This window comes from Alosa sapidissima, chromosome 15, assembly GCF_018492685.1.
Source record: "Alosa sapidissima isolate fAloSap1 chromosome 15, fAloSap1.pri, whole genome shotgun sequence".
Lineage (NCBI taxonomy): Eukaryota > Metazoa > Chordata > Actinopteri > Clupeiformes > Clupeidae > Alosa > Alosa sapidissima.
In genome coordinates this window covers 8,691,460-8,711,459 of record NC_055971.1, presented here as the reverse complement: position 1 = coordinate 8,711,459, position 20,000 = coordinate 8,691,460, and the positions used below count along the sequence as shown (strand labels likewise).

The window sequence follows — 20,000 nt, the reverse complement described above, 5'->3', positions numbered from 1 at the left end:
GATCCCAAGCACATCTCAGTCGCGACGTGTTCTCGTTGAGAGCAATCGCGACGAAAAGGCTTTGTACGAGGTGCGTCGACACCCTGGGACGAACGATTTATTTCGGATGCCGGGGCTGTGGAGCACTTTTCCTGGAAGAAGAAAAAAAGTCCTGAAATCCGAGTCGATAGTTTACAGCGCGTCGGTATTTACTACAAATCAGACGTGTGGCTGGGGTGACAGTGGGAATCTACCTTCGTCTGTGGATCAGATGACACGGATACAAAAACCATATGTGTTCTCTGCTGGGCAGAACTGGGGAGGGTAGCATCGCGAGAGTCGAATGCAAGAGAGAGGGAGGGATGTACACACTCACACACACACACCTACTACTCCTCTGCTGGGGATGAGAGAGAGGGACAGGAGAAGGTAGAGAGAGAGCGAGACAAAGACATGAAGGGAAACCGAGAGGGAGGAGAGAAACAAGAAACAAGCGAAAAAGAGAGACAGAGTTGAGACAGAGACGAGGCTACAGACAGTAATGGGAAAGGGAGGAGAGAGAAAGAGGAGGGAGATAAAGAGTGGGGGAGGGGGTTGGGGGGTGGGGTGGGGGGGGGGCAAGAGGGTGGCAAGGCTGCCCCGTCTGAGTGGGATGAACAGGAATGCATCCAGAGACATAATCAATGGGGCTACAGCATGTGGCTCTGATCAAGAGCCAGTAATTTGATAATGTCAATTTACTTAAAGGGGTAAGTGGGGGCCACGCTCGCCTCGCTTCTCAGTCATGAATGCTACGCCGCCAGGCCAGGCCACTGCAGACGTCTCGACAACCCCACCAACCCCTAACAAACGCTCAGGGCCACAGCGACCGTGACACACATACACACACGCACACACACGGACACACAGACACACACACAAAAACTGTGTGGCGGATGTGCGCAGAACCAACATCCAAGACTGATCCTATCTCCTGCTCAATTAGGCCATTCGCCCTCTCATGTCACACTCGTGCGGACAAGGCCTCGACTCAGACAGGGTGACCACTGCGCCCAATCATGCTGTCACACTGAGGGACAGCGCGGGCCATCGGGACGCGGGAGCATGTGACTGAGGCGATGAGAGGTGGCGAGTGAAAAACAAATAACCCATAACAGGGTCACGATCATGACTGGGAGCCAGCAGGATAAACATCTACTGGGAACCACTCGAAAGCAGTTGAGTGCAAATAAAATATTACCACAATTATAAATTAGGGCTTCATGTCCTTCGGGTTTCTAAGGTTAGCTACTGATAAATGGGAATGAAAAACTTAATTTATCATTTTGGTTGTACCAAATATAATTTGTTGTTAGTAATAATATTGTTAAAAATTGGCATTAAATCCATATAAGGTTCATTAACGGAGAATAATGTGCTCCCTTTCATCTTTAGATAGAAAAAAATCTTAATTCATATTCACATTGAACCCATCTGAGGGGAGGTAATCAGACATATACTACTACTGCTGTAATCTACAATCTATTAGGTAACATATGCCAAATTAATTTAGCCCTTTCCATAAGCCAGTAATATACTTCTTTAAAAAACCTGACAGGTCAAATATCATATAATTAATGACACGCCAGATAAACCACTTGTCCTCAAATTCTCTCTAGCACATCAAACATGTCTGTGGACAAGCACTCTATTCTAGTTCCAAACACTCACCAAAGCCGTAATTCAAGCCCCTTTGGATGGAGGAGTATTTTGAACCTCATTTGTGTAATTAAAATATCTGGTATCCAACTTAAACATTACCCTCGGCGCAGTCATTTTCCTCAGGTTTATGATTAACATCCAATAACAATGGTGGCGAACTGAAATAACTGGTCGCAACCTCAGGGGCCGTGGAATCTCCTCAGATCTAAATGAAAGACATTTTTACACGTGCTGTGGATCTGATCTAAAACAGACAACTCTGTTTTTGCTTCTTCCTCTGCATTAATATAGCATTTCCAAACATATCTTACACGGTACAATAAGCACACAGGATCTGACTGCACTTATCCACTATATCTCTACACCGTAGGGGATAGAGCTGCCACACTCACACACACCCCTAACTCAAAACCTAAACAAAACTATAACTAAGACATCCTTAGCTCTTAATAAAAACTACTACAAAAGTCTGCTTGTACTGTATTATAGATCACATTACGGCTGCTATGTGCTTTATGGAGATTGAATGGCAGTGAAAATAGTTTAGAACATTGAATATAGCTCATAGTAGAAAACAGAACAAACCCCTTACAAGAGCATTGGGTATTTAAATTAAGGATTTAAATGCTAACATGACAAAATTGTCTGCCATAAAATAAATGATTGAAGGGGTGGTGAGTGGGTGGCTATGGAGTGTCTCCTATGCGCTGCAGGGAGAGTGGAGGCTTTCGAGGGCTTTGTCTGCTGGGACTTTTCTGTGCTGGTGAGAACGCTTGGCTGGGGAACAGCGCCCTGACTCAGGTCATGAGAAGTGTCAAAAACGCGTTTCCTTGTGGTGGGAATAGACGAAATATTTCAGCCAGGCTCGCGCGCACTGCCTGATAAAGAGACACTGGACCGCTCAGCAAGCTTTTTCACATGAGAGCAGGAATGAGAGGGGGAAGAAGATATAACATGACACAGAGCTCAATACTCTCTACACTGAGAACTCTCATGTCTAAAAATAATAATTATATTTCCCCTATGCTATATTTTAAACAGAATATTCATACTAAGATACTAACTCCAAGGGCTTAGACAAATATATTATCTGAGCTTGAAATTAACCATATGGCATAAATAGCCTTCTGTTGAAACTATTATACTCCTAATCTTTATTCATTTATGACCACCCTTCCCTCAACATAAGCAATATCAATTCTGAGAATTAACTATCTGCAGGGCAGTGGTCAAGATTATTTCCATAAATCTAAAGCAAGAGATTAAAATCAGGACCACCGACACTAAAAATCCACAGATCATCCAGTGTTTTTTAACGTCTCCAAAATTACAAAATAACATTAAAATATTGTGGGCTAGCAAAACTTATAAAAGGGTACCATCTTCTAAGCCGTTCAAACGTGGCATTAATTGTAATGAATTGTGGCATTAACCATATTCATTGCCTTGTAATTGTAAATGTGTGATTTGAGAATGTGCTGCAAAGGGAGGTATCTGAGAAGTCTCCCATTTCCACTGCGGTATTACCTAATCCAATAAACAAAAAGAGAGGCAGCTATGGCAACTTGGGAGAACCTTGTTCAAACACACTGGAACAAATTTTCATCTTATTTTCATTGGAATAACATGACTTTATTAGCCTGTCCTAGGCCATCACAGGCAGTTAGGGCTGATCTCAGCACATCTGGCACTAAGTGCACCAAAGAGCAGCTCTCTGGTGACAAAAACACATTTCAGAAATATTTATGTAAACACGACAACAAAATATATAATTAATGACATTAAATGAAAACAAATAAAAAGTGTCATGATGCATCAGCGAGATCATCCATGTAAAGCGAAATCCAAAACACGCCGACGACACGCATACAAAAAAAAAGAGATCTTCTTTCATTCCTTGAAATATTCAGAGCTACAAAGCTCGCCGAACGAGTGTTTGTGTTATTTTCCCCTCGTTGCAAGACAGCCGTAACGCTGCCTCTTTAAAGGCAGAGCCACAAGGGGAAGGCAATGTTTTGCAGCCTCTAGAGGAGGCCATTCATAAAACTTGCTCTCCAAATTACATAGCAGCTCCAGCCTTTTTTCCCCTGGATTAGATTCATATCAAGACAGAGTGGAGAAAGAAGGGGAGGAAAAAAAGTAACGACACAGTTCCAGCCTTACGAGTCCTCTTCCTTTTTCTCCTTAGTGGTGGAGGGAAGGGAGGGTAGGCTGGGTGCTCCAGCAGCAGCAAGCTGCAGCAGCAGAGAAGGCCAGGGCAGCCAGGAGGGGGGAAAAGCTGAGAGCACAGCACCACGCAGAGGCCATTTTGGGTACTGCAGATTTATTCTGCTCTCATAGTGAAAGAGAAGCAGTAGGAGAGAGAAAGAGAGAGAATGAGGGCGATAGAAAGAGCCTGGGTTGTACATTTCCCAGACTGTGTGTGTGTGTGTGTGTGTGTGTGTGTGTGTGTGTGTGTGTGTGTGTGTGTGTGTGAGGGCCAGTGCCCAGTGTCCAGCGCAGTGCTGTGGCAGACAGTAAGAACGGGTCGGAGGCCTCGCTGAGCCACGGTCGAACTGCTGAGTGCTCCGACGTTGTTTACGCACGAGAGCAGTTGAGCTTTATCTCTCAGAACAGTGGGGGACAGAGCGACGCTGCGTCTCAAAGTTGCTGAGACGGATCTCAAGTGTACGCTTGGCAAAAAAAAAAGAGAGAAAACGAATAAAGAGAGGAGGGGAAGGAGAGGGAGAGAGAAAGAAAAAGGCAGAGGAGGCAGTCTGAGATTACAAGGAGAGGGAGAGAGGGAGTGGACGCTTGCTGGCCCTGCCTGGGCTGATCAGAATCAGCTCATCTCAGCTCCGACTGCCATCCTGTACACACAAACAAACCAAAACACACACAGACACACACACACACACGCCTCCAGTATGCAAGACAGAGCTCTGTCACAGCTCATCCCCAGTGAGATTCATAGATTATAACAGTCATCAGAGAAGACTTTCTTTATCCATACCAAAATATACATCAGCCACACATGCAAACGCACAAATGCACACCCACACACACACACACACACACACGGACACATCACATTCGTTTAGCGCCATGGAAGTAGTGACATTCTAAAATACATACCCTGATTCAGCAAACCCCTACTTAGATATAAGGGCAGGGTTCCAAATTCTCACAACTCATATCTATATAATATAAAACACAAAAATAGACATCGCAACCCACAATGCATGAGTCACACAGGCAAGAATCCTATGGTCTTAGGTCACATGTAAGAGGTGTGTGTGTGTGTGTGTGTGTGTGTGTGTGTGTGTGTGTGTGTGTGTGTGTGTGTGTGTGTGTGTGTGTGTGTGTGTAACATGTGAGGTGTATGTGAGAATAGGTGTGTGTGTGTGTGCATGTGTGTGTGCGTGTAAGAAAGTGTGTGTGTGTGTGTGTGTGGCAGATCTTGATCAGCCTAGTGTTGAGCCTGCGAGTGAGAGGGTGTAGGGATGAGTAGGGACCATTGTCTCACATGGTGTGCAGTGTGCACTGAGCTCAGCCCCTGTGACTCATGCCTGTTGTGTTGGTGTTGCTGCAGAACGATGAATGACAAAGTGGAGGGAGGAAAAAAAGAGAGACAGAATGAAAGAAAAGGGCGTTCTAGCCGATAAAAAAGGAGCATGAAACCCAAACAAGCTGTGTGTTGACTTCTAAAGGCGCACAGGAAGTATCCCTTTATCAACAGTGAATTAACAGTTTCCACTGTTGTGCAGTTGTGTTCTGTTTTGTTTTTTTCTCATTTCTTCCTCTCTATTCTTCTCTCCTTCTTTTTTTCCCACTCTACAACCATATGAACATATGCCAAAGGCCAGATGGTTGTATAGAGACCACCAAGATTTCTACACTGGACCCGAAAGCAAAAAAGACACATTGTAACACACACACACACACACACACACACACACACACACTGACTAATGCGATCATCTCTACCATTTGACATTTCACTGCCTGACCCCTACAGCTCACCACAGTGCAGCACAGGGGGAGGTTAGAATGTTTTTGTTTGGGGTTTTAAAAAAACATTAAAAAAAAAAAAACAACAAAACAAAATAGAACCGTTTTTGCCTTTTTTTCTCCCTCCCTCACTCGTATCATCTTCCAACGACCTCATAGAGGTTTTGGAGATGAAGTGGCAAAATTGGCGACACCACAGTCCAGACATTCCTCATCCGCAGAATAGCATTTGACAGCAGCAGCACCACTGACAGCAAAGAACCTGGGCCCGGCCACAGACTTTTATGGGCTGATGTCCTGCCACTGGTCAGGACTGCGACCGAACCGCTGCAAAACACAGCTACCAAAACAATATGTCCACCACTTCCTTGAGGATCCATTTCATTCAAGGGGAGAGGATGGAGACTGAAATCAATACCGTGAAACAAACAAATCTAAGAGAAAAAGTCTAGCACCTACATGTGCGCACAGATAAAGTTTTAGGATATCTGACATAAATACACTGACACAAATACACTCAGAGAAACATGGTGATGCACTTGTAAATGTGCCCTAGTTTCTTGAAAAAACAAAGAAAAATCAATAAAGCTCTTCAATGTTTCGTTTCCTGGCCTCTAAATAGAAAGGGGAAAAGTCTGCATTTACAACAGTCGGGAGACAAACACCCCAATTGTAGCTTCTATTTTTACTGGGGCGCTAACTTTGAAGGATGTGTACTTTTTCCAAGTTCCTTCCCCCAAATCAATGCTGCTGTCACGGGCGACAGTCAGAGGGACAATGTTGTGGCTATTGTGCCGAGGTCCTTCAGATCCCGTTTGGATTTCGTGTCACCCCGTTCACGCCCACGGAGCCAAGTTTTCACAGGAAGGCAAACATAAATCATAACGCCATAGACAAGGCTTTTTTTTTTTGTCGTTCTTGTTTTAGCGTCTTGCACACAGATCTACATCTTCTGGCGACATCTAGCAGGCTCATTTTTTTACACTGAACAATATAAAATGTCTCCTCACAAAGCTGCTGCAATAAGCAGCTAAGCGCCCAAAAAAAATCAAGAAAAGAAAAAAAAAACTGGACCAGTCTCTCTTCTAATCTATTACAATTTGTGAAAACCTTTTGAGAGGTCTCTACAAATTATTCTATTTTGAAAAGAATTAAACGTAAAATATATTACATCACTTTCATAGAAACAAACATAAATACTTGTGCAAGGAGTGATAAATGAAAGTAAATAAGATTAGTGTTGAGTGTGTATTGAGGAAAAAGTGTTCACATGGGACTACCATTGTGTGTGTTGTGTTTGTGTGCATTGACAATATCAGCCACAATACAAAATGCAGGTGAAAAATCTGCTTTGTGATTTTGTGTCTGCATGTGTGTGTGTGTGTGTGCGCATCTGTGGGCGAAAAAAAGACTGCTGAGAGTGTGGTGGCCCCAGTGCGTGCAGCCATCTGATGGCCAGAACGCAGGCGTGTGTGTGTGTGTGTGTGTGTGTCTGTGTGTGTGTGTGTGTGTGTGTGTGTGTGTGTGTGCGGGCGCGCGCGCGCGCGTGTGTGTGTGTGTGTGTGTGTGTGTGTGTGTGTGTGTGTGAGCCGCTGGGCCGTTTCCTGTGCGCTGTGCGGCCTCTGCCCTGTAAAAGGGATAAATGTGTCTAGCAGGATGTGAGTGACTGGCCTGTGGGCCGTCCAGCTCTGAGTGCGGGCCCTCAGGAGCAGCGTGCAGGGGCCCCCAGGGGATGCGCACACCAAAGAGAGCGCCGACAGAGCCAGAGCAGGAGGCAGCCACCGTCTCTCCCGACACTCACTCTCTCTCTCCACACACAGGTTTCCATACACAGATGGGCACACACTCTCAGATACAACACACAAACAATACCTCCATGAGCTCTCTCTGTCTCTTTGTCTCTGTCTCTCTCTCTATCTATCTGTCTGTCTTTCTCTCTCTCTCTCTCTCTCTCTTTCTCTCTCACACACACACACACACACACACACACAGGCTCTAGTGTGAATGCAAAAGCCAGATCCTTCTGCATTTTCTTGGCACAAGCCCACAGTCCACTGTGTGCAGTGAAGCAAAAAAAAGTCTGAGGCAGACAGAATTATGGAGGACATCCCAGCTCTTCCTTTTATCGAACTCCATCGCTTTCAGGTTTTACACGTCCTTCCTTTCCTGTTTTCTTAACACCGGCGTTTGTGTAGCGTCCAGTATCACCTTCGAGCGGAGCTTCTCTAATATCCTGCAGCCACAAAAAGGCAGCGTTGCGAGGACTAATTGTTGACAGGTGGACTTTAAAGCGCCCCTTTGAAAAGTGCGCCTGATTTATGACCGGCCCCCTCGGACTGACTTTCACGGCGGAACACTCTGCCGAGTGAGAGAGAGAGAGAGAGAGAGAGCAGGCGAGAAAGAGAGGAAGACTGAGAATGAGAGAGAAAGAGAAAGCGAGAGAGAGAGAGAGAGAGAGAGAGAGACACCACACATTCCAGTATCGTGATGTCACCCGCGTTCGTGGCTGCTGGTGGCAGTAATTGATGTCCAAGCCTGCGCCAGGACAGGGGTCTGGCTAAGGGCAACCTTCACACAGACCAGAAGACAGATGGGGGGGGGGGGGGGGGGGGGGGTCTAACATCTTAATGAAAAAATACACTGATTTAACTGGATATGTAAATCCTCCTACTATGCGCTAGCCTCCAGTATTTAGTTCATATAATCTCAAACACAAGAAAGTATTTCTATAACCCACCCCCCCTTTCTTTTTTCAAGAGTTGATGTTGACATTTGTCACTACATTCAAAGAAATAAAAATGATGGCATGAGAGAAGGGGGAGGGGGGGGTCAGACAGACAAAGAGACAGACAGAGTAAAAGAGAAAAGTAGCTGTAGTGTGTCATTGGCTGAGGTGGGATATGGAGAGGGGGTTTGGATGGGTAAACAGGACAGGCCCCACAGACAGCAATACTTCAGTGCCTGGGCTGGTTCTGAGCCCCAGGTGTACTGATTAATCAGTCAGAGCTTTCTCACGTGTGCCGCCATGCCAACCGGAATGCCAGTCATCACCAGGCAGGGAGGGGGAGAGAGAGAGGGAGGACAGAGAAAGAGAGAGAAAAGGACCAATACAGAGACAGTGTGTGTCAGGGAGCAGGCCTGTGTGTGTCGGTGTGTGTCAGCGAGTGTGTGGGTGTTTGTCAGACACATCTAAGGGAGAATGTGTTCGCAGCTGGGGAAAGAGTTTGACAAACATCACGCTGTGCTGGAACACCCGGGTCATGGTCGAAGCACAAGGTCTGCTCAGGTGACGAGATTAACCAATGAGTGGCCAAAGTCCCTCGGCCTGGATTTACTGCCCACTCACCAGAGCTGTCGGTGACACAGTGGCCCAGAATGCACTATGAACATCCTGAGTGGACACGAAGGGGACGAGAGTGTGTGTAATTCTAGAGGTGAGCTGTATAGGGTTGGAGGACATGGTACAGATGTGTGTGAGTGTGTGCGTGTGTGTGGTCTTTTATCTCACTATACAGACATAACCTGGAGGGGTTGCTGGACAAAAGAATGTGTGTGTGTGTGTGTGTGTGTGTGTGTGTGTGTGTGTGTGTGTGTGTGTGTGTGTGTGTGTGTGTGTGTACACATTGAGTAGAGTGTGTGTCAGCCCGAGGGGACGATGAAGAGGTGTGTGCGTGTGCCTGGGTGTCTTAGCATGCAGTGGTGAGCCAACAGGGCAGCTGGACAGGTCAGGACAGGGCTGCGTGTGTGTGTGTGTGTGTGTGTGTGTGTGTGTGTGTGTGTGTGTGTGTGTGTGTGTGTGTGTCTTACCGTGCAGCGGTGAGCCAGACGGGCTGCTGGACAATCCAGGAATGGGGCTGCAGCGGCCGCCCTGTTTGCTGCTGAGCTCCTGCTCGATCTCCTCCAGGCCGGCGCTCTTCTGGAAGCGGCTCATGCGGTTGACCACGCGCGGGGACATGTGTGTGCGTGCGCACGGCGCCCCGCCATACGGGTTGATGGGGAATACGTGCGAGGTGCCCCGCAGCGTGCTGACCACCACCCAGCGGCTGTCGTGGCTGAAGCAGATGTCCTGCACCTGAGAGAGAGAGAGAGAGAGAGAGAGAGAGAGAGAGAGAGAGAGAGAGAGAGAGACACACACACACACACACACACACACACACACACACGGTTATCATAATGAAAGACAGACAGACTGTAGGATGGGCAGGTAACAAAAATGCATCTAGTCAAAGTAAGACAGGCACGCAGATACACCTACAATTGGACAGACACGCAGATGGACACGCCAGTGCCATGGTAGATGGACAGATACACGCCAGGGACAGATAGATAACTCAAGGTGAGGTTAGAGGTCACACACAAGAGGTATGAGTCATGCCTTGGACAGGTCCCTGACAGGCCTCCAAATGACCAATTCCTGACTGCTCCCCAAATCCAAGGCCAGGCCAAAGGCAAACAGGGTGGTGATGGGAGAGTGCACTTAAACTGGGTTTAAATCTTGTAGTCTTGAACAGCTGCTGTGTTTGCGTTGCACAATTAGGGGCTTTTCTGGAGACGGCTGGGTGGCGCTTCACAAAAGAAGAGTCATCGGTCAAACACCACAGGAGATAGACATCTGCCCAAGTATGTCAGACATGTGAGAGAGAGTGAGGGAGCGAGAAAAGGTGTTCATTATCAGTGTTGAACAGAGAGAGGAATGAGTGTGTTTAAGTATGTGTGTGTGTGTTTGCGTATGTGGGTGGGTGGGTGTGAACAGAAACTTGCCACAGGTCACCAAACCGCTGCCCATCAGACAGTGCGCATTCCACAGTGCCACTCTGTCTGCAATGTGCCCACTCTTTTCATCTCTGCCCATCTCTGGAGCAGTCACCGCATTCCCCACCAAACTGCCCCGCCAATGACAGCTAATGGCACACCCAGCGCATTCCAATGGGATTCTCTTACCCCGAGACTAGAGAGGTTTGGAGGGGGGTTGGCAGGTGTGGGGTAGGGGTATCTCAGTGTAGAACAGATAAGCATTTCCTGGCTGGCCTCTCTGACTGCTACTAGAATATTCTTCTGCTTACAACCTGCCAGCCAGCCTTGATTCGTTCTCCCTCTTTGATATGCAACAGAGGCAGCATGAATGTCATACCTGAGGTGCAGGTATGGCAAGGCGATACCAATCCTTCAATGAATCTCCACTGAGCTATATCGCAACAAAACATTGCGTTCAGGTGCGTGCCTGGGGCTTTTGTTTTTTCGCAGCACATGGTGTAACTGCGGCCACTATCTGGGCCCAGCATCGGTCTGACTCTGCGTGGTTGATGACTCATTGCAGAGGTGGTGACACTGATAGAAAAGCAAATGACCAAATCCAATTCTCAAGAAGACAAAGCGTCATTTCACTGAAGTTTTCAAAGCTCTTGGAGCGTTGTTGTTTTTTTTTTTTAGCAGTGCTACCGCTAAAGGAGGTGGCGATGACAAGGAGCTGAGGGAAGGTGGGACCAGGACCAGGAAGAAAAAAAAGAGAGAGATAGAGAGAAGAAAAATAGAGAAATAAAAGAACAGAAGAAAATAGAGAGAGAGAGGGAGAGAGAGAAAGAAAGAGAGAAAGGAAGGGAGAAAAGGAGGAAGTGAGGGAGGTGGCGCAGCAGAAAGCGGTCTGACCTCTCTGGTCAATGCGCTGGCGTTTACAGCATGTAAAGTCATGTAGGCCCTGTGGCCAGAGGTGGCCTATCAGTGGAGGTCTATTTACCTGCTCCGCACACCGTGTCCACTCACCCCTGCTCACTTACTCATTAGAGGAGCCGTAAGTGTGACTCAGAACAACATGAGAGAGAGGGAGAGCGAGTCGGGAGAGCCAGCCGGCCAGTCAAGGCTGATAAGGACGGGTGCCTGCAGCCATTATCGCTCCTCCTTGTTTGTTCTGCTCGAGATAATGCGTCTCTCCGGGCACTCGCCCCCTTCTGCGCACCCATAACTGTTTACAATGCGTAGTGTCTCTGTGTGTTTGTAAGTGAGTCTGTGTGTGTGTGTGTGTGTGTGTGTGTGTGTGTTTGAGGGGCTGATCAAAGTGCCGGCGTAGAGTTAAGCAGCAGAAGGCGGCACTGGCCGGTAACAGATTAACCGCTGGCTTCGGCCCTCCGGGCTGTGGTCTCGGCCGGATGGGCCAGACGGCCCCGAAGCCAGCGGAGGGAGAATGTTTTACATGCCCTTCAACGGCAACCCCCGCCAGGACCAGAGGTGTTCCCAGAAACGCCACAGCGTTATGCTGTAAATGGCCCAGTGTGGGGCCAAGCAGCCGCAGGTACCCTGTTCCTAAGGTGTGCAACGACACACCATGTCCTTCAGATGGCCATGCCACTGGCCAAGATGACCAAGGCCTTAACACCATTAGGCTGATTTACAGGTTTCTTGAAATAGGAGCAGGTAGGTCAGTTTGAGCACACTCTTATATATGTTATGTTATTACGTATGTTAAAACCAAATGCCAATTAAAAACTCATTCTTCTTGTCTGCAAACAACATTTCATGTTTGAAAAGAAAAAAACATCAGTTTGTTCATTGAGGTGTCACAAAGATTGAGTATGTGTGTGTGTCTGTGTGTGTGTGTGTGTCTCTCTCTCTGTGTGTGTGTGTGTGTGTGTGTGTGTGTGTGTGTGTGTGTGTCTATTTGTTTGTATGTGTGTGTCCACTTGTGTGCGAGAGTGTGTTTGAGGTCCAAACGGAGTCTCTCTGTCTAAAGTGTCAGAGCAGAGAGCAAGCTTTGTGTTCACATCCAAACATGACACCAGGCTGAACAAGTATGGGTCCAGACCCTGCACGAATAAATATTAGTTCTGCTTAAGCAAATAAAACCTCACAAGTTGCCAAATAAGAAAGACACTTTTGACAGATAAACAGCTACTAAGCTAAACATGATGAACATGCATTAAGCACAATGGAACGTAACTGAATCCCTTGTTCAGAAATATCTTTGGGTATTATTATTACTTTATTCAATAAAGTAAGTGAATTAAATCTGAGGAAAATGTGTCTATTAGGATTGCCTTTGTTCAAAACAGCCAAATCTACAAATCAGTGCTGGAGTGTTCTATATGAGACTAAAGCAACAGATGCCAGTATCATGTCTGTCATCTCTGTGGACATAGCAGACCTTCTGTAGATAAGAGATTCCAAATCAAGCTTGCTTGATTAAAACATTTTAAAAGCACTTTTATTTAGTTCTGTGATAAAAAGAAAAGGAAAGAAAATGTCCTCCCTGGTGTACTGTTGAGACATAAATGTGTACTGCTGAAAAAAGCCAAGCCCCCCCCAAAAAAGAGGGAGCAGCGAGTGCTGCTGCTGTCCAAAAGCCACAGAGTGCCACGACTCCGAGCGCCGTCGTTTGCTATTTGTATGAGGCTCTGAGGGCTCCCTGCTGTTCGGCATGTTTGGCCTGAGTAAGAGGCTATGGTCAGAAGGCAGGCAGGGGTGTTGGAGCAGCCAAGGCCTCCGGGCAGTTCCCTCTCTCCCTCTCTCCCTCTCTCTCTCTCTCTCTCTTTATCTTGGTTTCCATCTGGCCCATCCAGCTACCTGGCTGTCCGGCTGAGGTTAGTGTGTGGGCGGCTGTGGGGCCGGCAGGCGCCTTGCTAGGGTATAATGAGCGAGGCCCTGACACGTATAACGGCCCACTGCACTGCACCAGGAAGTCATTCATCTCCCCGGCTAGCGCGTGCACGCAACATTTCATAACAAACAGCGCCAGGCCAGGAGGTAAGTGCTCTTTAGTCCAGTTAGGCTTTAAGTAGAAACCGATATTGGAGGAGGCCAGCTATAACAGGAGAGACAGACCAAGGTGGATCCCCACAGCTATAATCATACTGTAATCATAACCCGTTTTTTCTTTCTTTCTTTTTGTGTGTGTGTGTGTGTGTGTGTGTGAGACAGAGAGTGTGTGTGAGTGTCGGGGGGGGGCTGGGGGGTCACGCTGTAGAAGACACTTGGCCATAAGGACAGGAAATGGATGACTGCCCTTTTCCTGTCAGAGCAGGAGACTTCATAGGGGTCCAATAACTTCTCTTGAACAGCTTTGACCTCCATCTCCTCACCCGTTAGTCCTGTGTTTTGTGCTGGGGTTTTTTGTCCTCTGTGCCCTCTGAATGAAGGGCAGTTTTTTTTTTCTCCATTTGTCCACCACAGTCCATTTGCAAGGCCTCCGTGAGTCCAGCGTCTGAGACGCCCCAACCGTGGCAAGTGTAGCCCACGGCCCAGAGGGAGTGCGCCCTGGGCCGTCGCTTCACGTGTTATAGGTGCTACGTGACCGGGGTCTGACCCGCGAGTGCCCTCAGTAAAAGTCTCTGGTCAGCGGCGTTTGCCGAATGTCATGGGTATTCCCAGGCACTTTAAAGTGGTTTTAGCACCGCTGATTGAAAACACATTTCTCATATTAAGGGCTTTTGTGTCTCTGGGTTTTCCAGGGTGTTGGCCTGAGGAGAGACACAAATGTTCGCTTGCTGGGCAAGGACAAATGAAAGAGGAGAGAAAGTGAAGCTTTGCTGTTCGTTGTTTGATTACTACAAATGGCTGTAGAGAAAAATGTCACTATTACACTGAATAATAGCCGGAGCAGGCCTGCAGCATAAGGCTTCAAAATTTGCTCGTTTTCCTCTACATTGAAATCAGATGCATCTTTGAACAAGAAGCCATTATATGTTATATTCCATATGCTATATTCAGATGAAACATGTACAGAACGTCTAAACATTATGTGAATTAAGGGCGTGCACAACACAGTCTGATGCTCTGAGATGGAGTGACTGAGGATGTGTGCGTGTGTGTGTGTGCGTGTGTGTGTGTGTGTGTGTGTGTGTGTGTGTGTGTGTGTCTCGGGCGCTGTGGCGGATAAAGACCTCCGCGCTTGTCTCCATGAAAACAGCCCTTCTCTGGCACCAGAAGAGTCAGAAACTTCTGAAAGGCCGGTTAATGATTGCCATTTTTCAAAAGGACGCTCTGCTGACCATCAAATTTGATTAACTGGAGCGAGCGAGAAGTGCAATGTCAAAAGGAGCCCATCCCTGCTTGTAACTCTGCACTAGATTACATTTTCTTGCTAAGGTTTTTTTTTTTTTTTAGGCAAGTAGATGCTATGCCTATGGCAGCGAAAACAAGAAGGTGTTTTTGTTTTGTTTTTCCTTTATTGCATGAGTGGCTCTCTCCTCTCTGTGTTGTTTGAAATCGCCATGCACTATTTATCTTACAAATTGTCTCCGCTTTTAAACACTATTTGCTCTGGACTGCCATGAATTGATTCTGTGGGGTTATTGCTCCCATTCCACAGCTGTGAATAATTTGGCTTTAGCGCTAAACTGCGTGAAGGGCTTGCATGGTTCCGAATCATCCCTCAAATCAATTAGAGCTTTGCACAGATCACATCCCGCATCTTCCCACAAAAAACAGCATGCACTCTTCAGAGAGAAAAGACAGACTGGAACAGTTTCTATTTCACTAAAAAAGTTGTTACTATTTCTGATGTTAGTCACCAGGATTTTTATTATCTTCTTCTAGGAGCATCTGTTTCTGTGGTATTGCATCACACAGTGTGTTTTCAAAAAACTGTCCTTAACAGCAGCTTTAAACCTTCATATGGAACAAAAGGCACAAAAAAGGTACAGGTACAAAAAAGGTAAACTAAAGTACAGCAATAATGTATACATTACTCATCACCAATTAAATATTAGAATAATAACAGCAGAAGAAAAAAAGAAGGGAGGGAGGGAAGGGTGTAGGAGAGGAAGAGAGAGAGCTGGATTCACATAGAGAAGGAATTAAAGGAGTAGGAGCAATCAAAAAAGAGAAAAAGAAAACAGAGGGGAAAATGAGAGAGAGAGAGAGAGAGAGAGAGAAAGTCTGTGGATGCTCTTGGGTCTTCTTGTAGTGGAGACATCAGCCCAGCTCTGACTTATGTCTCTTGACAGTATTTAGAAAACACATGGGGATACACTGAGGATTAAAAAGTGTGATCTCAACGTAGATATCATGAGTTCTTATAGAGCGGGGCCTCACTGTAAACAGCCGTGTGTGGCCCTCAAGGAGCTGAATGATTTAAGCTTCGCGCAACATCTCAATATCTCATCGCAACGGCTTCCAGCGACGCAATATTTCAGCATGATCAAACAAACAGAAGACATGGAAGTGTTTGTGCGTGACTAAGTGTGCGAGTGTGCGCGTGCTTAGCGCACATGTACAGTGTCCCAAAACACGTCTGGTTTACATCACGCCAAGACATGAAATTATCAGTCTCTGGGGTTTTTTGATCAAAGTGCACACACTGAAGATGATGCGAGACTACATGAGCAAGTGAGCACATTCTGAAGACGGGAGTCTACGCCTTGCTCAGAGACGCTCGCTCACCGTGAGTCGATGCCATGAAGATACGTAACAAGGATGAGCTCACGGATGCTCGCTGTGCTTCGTGACCCACGTGAGTAACCTGCTCCTCTGATCGCTAGACTAAGAGTCCTTACCTTAGCTTCCGTCTCTCCCCGATGGAGGGTGTACAGGTGATGCACGGCGCTCTGAGAGGACGCCCACGGGTGTGTCAGGACCTGGAAGACATGGAAGTCGTGGCCCAACGAGTCTGTGGTCACCAGGAGCATACCTGACAGACACAATAGTCAGAAGGAAGCACATTTAGTTCGAAAGAAGCGATTTAAAAACATCATCAACATCAACAACACAGTGATTCAACAACATTTCCAGAATTAGCTCATTAGGGTGACGAATGCCCAATTAGCACTTGCATGCGTCAGAATTACCCGACCACATCATGAAAATGTAGACAAGCTATCAATTGTCACAGTCGTAAAACAGCCCAGAAAGTCCCGCCCATCTCAATTTGTTCCCCCAGCACGTTGCCATGTGTCGTATCTTCCTGAAGGGACTCGGAGTGGGAGTGCTCGGTATGTGGCTCCGCTTTAAACGCAACCACAGCAGAACCCGAGTTCACCCTCTGATGACAGGCCCATTCATTTCTGCACTTTTATTTGAAGTCCGCTGAACTACAGAAAGTATAGCTCATACAGTAAACAACACGCTTGGCGAAACCACACCAGAACAAACCCTCAACTCTAAACTCGTTGCTTATGAAAATGAAGCTTTTTGACATTTTCCCTAAAAACAGTCCATCGGAGCTTCAGCTCTAAAACCAGCGATGGAAATGCCACATTAGCATCAACCCACTATGTCTCGATGTCATAATTAATACAATGGCGGTTGCCCATTTTCCGATGCAGGGTTTAGAACGCTGAGGCTGCAGTAGGCTTTAATTAGCGGTAAGTCTTTATTGGGTGGCTTTGGTGTGTCAAAACCAAGGGAAGAGGATTAAACAATGAAATGCTTAAATGTTGTAACACGTGCAAAGAGGGATGGAAAAAAAAGAGAGCGAGAGTTCCGCAGGAATAACTGCAACGTCGCATGAGCTCATCCACCCTGATGTTACCCTTCCGACTTTCACACCCTTGTCCGGCATCCGCTGAAGAAGAGCGTGAGCTTGCCCACTGGGTGGCAGGGAAAGGGGGGTCGAGTTCGGGATTGGTGGGGTGCTGGTACTGGTGGTGAGGGTGGGCGGGTTTGCTAGTGGAGGCACATGTGGAGATTGCTCACATTAAAAAGAAAACATAACGGGCCAGTGAATTAGATGGTGGTTAGCTATTTATGCTGTATCAGAGGACTAAAACCAAGCAACGGGCCCCGGCCATAAACTAAACCCACGCCCCAAATGAGGTGCCAAGCCACAAGAAGCATTTGCGTCAACTGGGAATACATGGAAGAGTAGGACCTTCTAATTATAGAGGCTGGAAACGGAAGCGTGGAGTGATTAGGAGTTTAGGCGCTGCGGTATGTTTATCTGGGAGCTTCCTCTCCCTCACCCCTTCTCCTCTCTCTCTCTCTCTCTCTCTCTCTCCCTCTCCCTCTCCCTCTCTCCTTACCTCCATCCCTCCTTTTCTCTCTCTTTGCTCTTTCACCCAGCCAACCCGCCAGTCCACCCCGACCGACCGACCGCCCGCCCGCCTCGCTTGCTAGCTCGCCTTTGGCTTTGACAGATGAGGCTTGGCCTGCACGCCGGGACGCGAGTTTGCTGATGGTACACTCTGTTCTCCAAAAGCCAGCAGAGACGGCCTGGAAAGCCGGCACAGGGGATTCTGCGGCCTTGTTGAAATACAGGGCCTCGCTAAGAGGCGTCAGTTGGTTAGCCAAGGGGGAAGCCAAATTAAAAAGGAGGCTTCTCGGCGCTGGTAAGCCACTGTACCATTTTCGGGAACCTGAGATGTTAGAGCAACTCTTGACACATCCTATTTATAACACCTCATATCCCCAGGCAAAGTGTTATTTACGACTTTCTGTGCAAAGAAGCAGACACACACACACTCAAACACCACACACACACACACTCAAACAAAGTGAACCCCTCATTTGCCATGTGTGTGTGTGTTAGTGACAAGCGCCTTGTGTGGACACAAGCTAGTAATATAATGACTTCCATAAATATCACGTCTCCCTCGAAAGTTGAGCGCAACGCGCGGCTATTTATTTTTCAGCGTTTTGTTTTTGTTGTTTTCTTTCTGTCACAGCTCTAAACACGAAACATGTGTGAAAAACCCTTAATGCGGGAGGGATGTTTTACCTCAGTGTCCGAAGCATTCGAGCCGGACTGGCAAAACCAGATGATGTCAGTGCACCCACAAGCCCTCACTGAGACTGTCCCGTTTGGCAGCAGGGAGAGACTGAATCAAAAGTATCCCCCTTTTAATTAACAACATTCAGCTCTGGGACCTTTGAAATGCAGGGAGGGGGAGATGGCAAATTATAAACACGTGTCTTAGGACAGGACAGTGTGGAATCAGAGCGTGCGTTTCCAGGGACACATCCACTTCCCCATAAAAGACAGAGTGAGCCAATCTGTCATTTAGGCTTTTGTCTCTGTGGTGGGCAGATGTGGCGAAATGCCTGGCTGCAGCGTGGGTGAATGTGTGTGTGTGTGTGTGTGTGTGTGTGTGTGTGTGTGTGTGTGGTGCGCGTGTGTGTGTGTGTGTCCATGAGCCGGCCTCACGTTGCGCTGCCGCGCTGGCGGAGGTGTTTATGAAAGCTGTGGAGGAACACACACGCACACACACACACACACACACGGGGCGCTGTGAGAGCCAGCCGCGGCCTGACATCAAAGCCGCCCACTCAGGCCTCGGTGCAGGCTGAGAGCGATCACAGCCGGGAGGGGAGGCCACCCGCCCCTCCAAACCATCAAGATAACCAGCGGGCAGTGCAGGAAAGGTTGGTGTGTGTGTGTGTGTGTGTGTGTGTGTGTGTGTGTGTGTGTGTTTGTGTGTGTGTGTGTGTGTGTTTCTGTGAGGTGGTGCGGGGGGGGGCTCGCTTGGGTTGCCATGCGGTCAATAACTCGTTAATCTTTTACAGACAAAGTGAGAACTTCAAAACTTAACCTGTTTGATCCTGGGGAGTGGGGTGGGTGTGAGTGTGTGCGTGTGTCCGCGTGTGTGTGTGTGTGTATGGAGGAGGGGGGGGGGGGGTATGCTTTGATTTTTGGTGTGTTTGTGTGACAAGGACCTACAGAGCGCTGCAACCCTGGACCTGGTATGGTGTCCGTGCTGTGATTTGTAGAGAGGCAAGGGGATGAAACGCTAGAGGTGGACTGCATTGGATGGGAGAGCGGGAAGCAAGAGGATTGGTAGTGGTGGTGGCGGCGGGGTGTGTGTGTGTGTGTGTGTGTGTGTGTGTGTGTGTGTGTGTGTGTGTGTGTGTGTGTGTGTGAATGTGTGGAGGTTTGTGTGTGTGTGTGTGTGTGTGGAATGTGTGGAGGTTTGTGTGTGTGTGTGTGTGTGTGTGTGTGTGTGTGTGTGTGTGTGTGTGTGTGTGTGTGTGTGTGTGTGTGTGTGTGTGTGTGAATGTGTGGAGGTTTGTGTGTGTGTGTGTGTGTGTGTGTGTGTGTGAATGTGTGGAGGTTTGTGTGTGTGTGTTGTGTGTGTGTGTGTGTGTGTGTGTGTGTGTGTGTGTGTGTGTGTGTGTGTGTGTGTGTGGCAGAGAGGGGTGGGAGATCCTTGGTGGACTCGTCTGTGGCCGCACAGCGAGCGGGTTCTGTTTGTCTGGGCGCTGGGGCACCCAGACTACACTGCTCAAACATGGCACAGGGAGCCTGCGGGCACGTTGGCTTGGGGAGATTCTCAACACTCCGAACTTCTGAAAACCACATCCACAATTCAATTGAGAGCTGAAGAGGAAAATTCATGGTTCATTTGGCATACAGCACAGAATATAAAAAGAACCTCATGTTAAATCGGTTCTACAGCCATACCACCTGA

At 47.6% G+C, this 20,000-nt stretch overlaps 1 protein-coding gene across 1 annotated transcript in view; it reads right to left on the bottom strand.

Moving 5' to 3' along the window:
- bcas3 (BCAS3 microtubule associated cell migration factor) overlaps positions 1 to 20,000 on the bottom strand; it is a 239,076-nt gene that overhangs the window by 164,994 nt on the left and 54,082 nt on the right. The window contains 2 exon segments of the mRNA XM_042063522.1: positions 9,478 to 9,742; positions 16,155 to 16,288. Of these exon segments, the coding sequence (XP_041919456.1) occupies positions 9,478 to 9,742; positions 16,155 to 16,288 (399 nt within the window).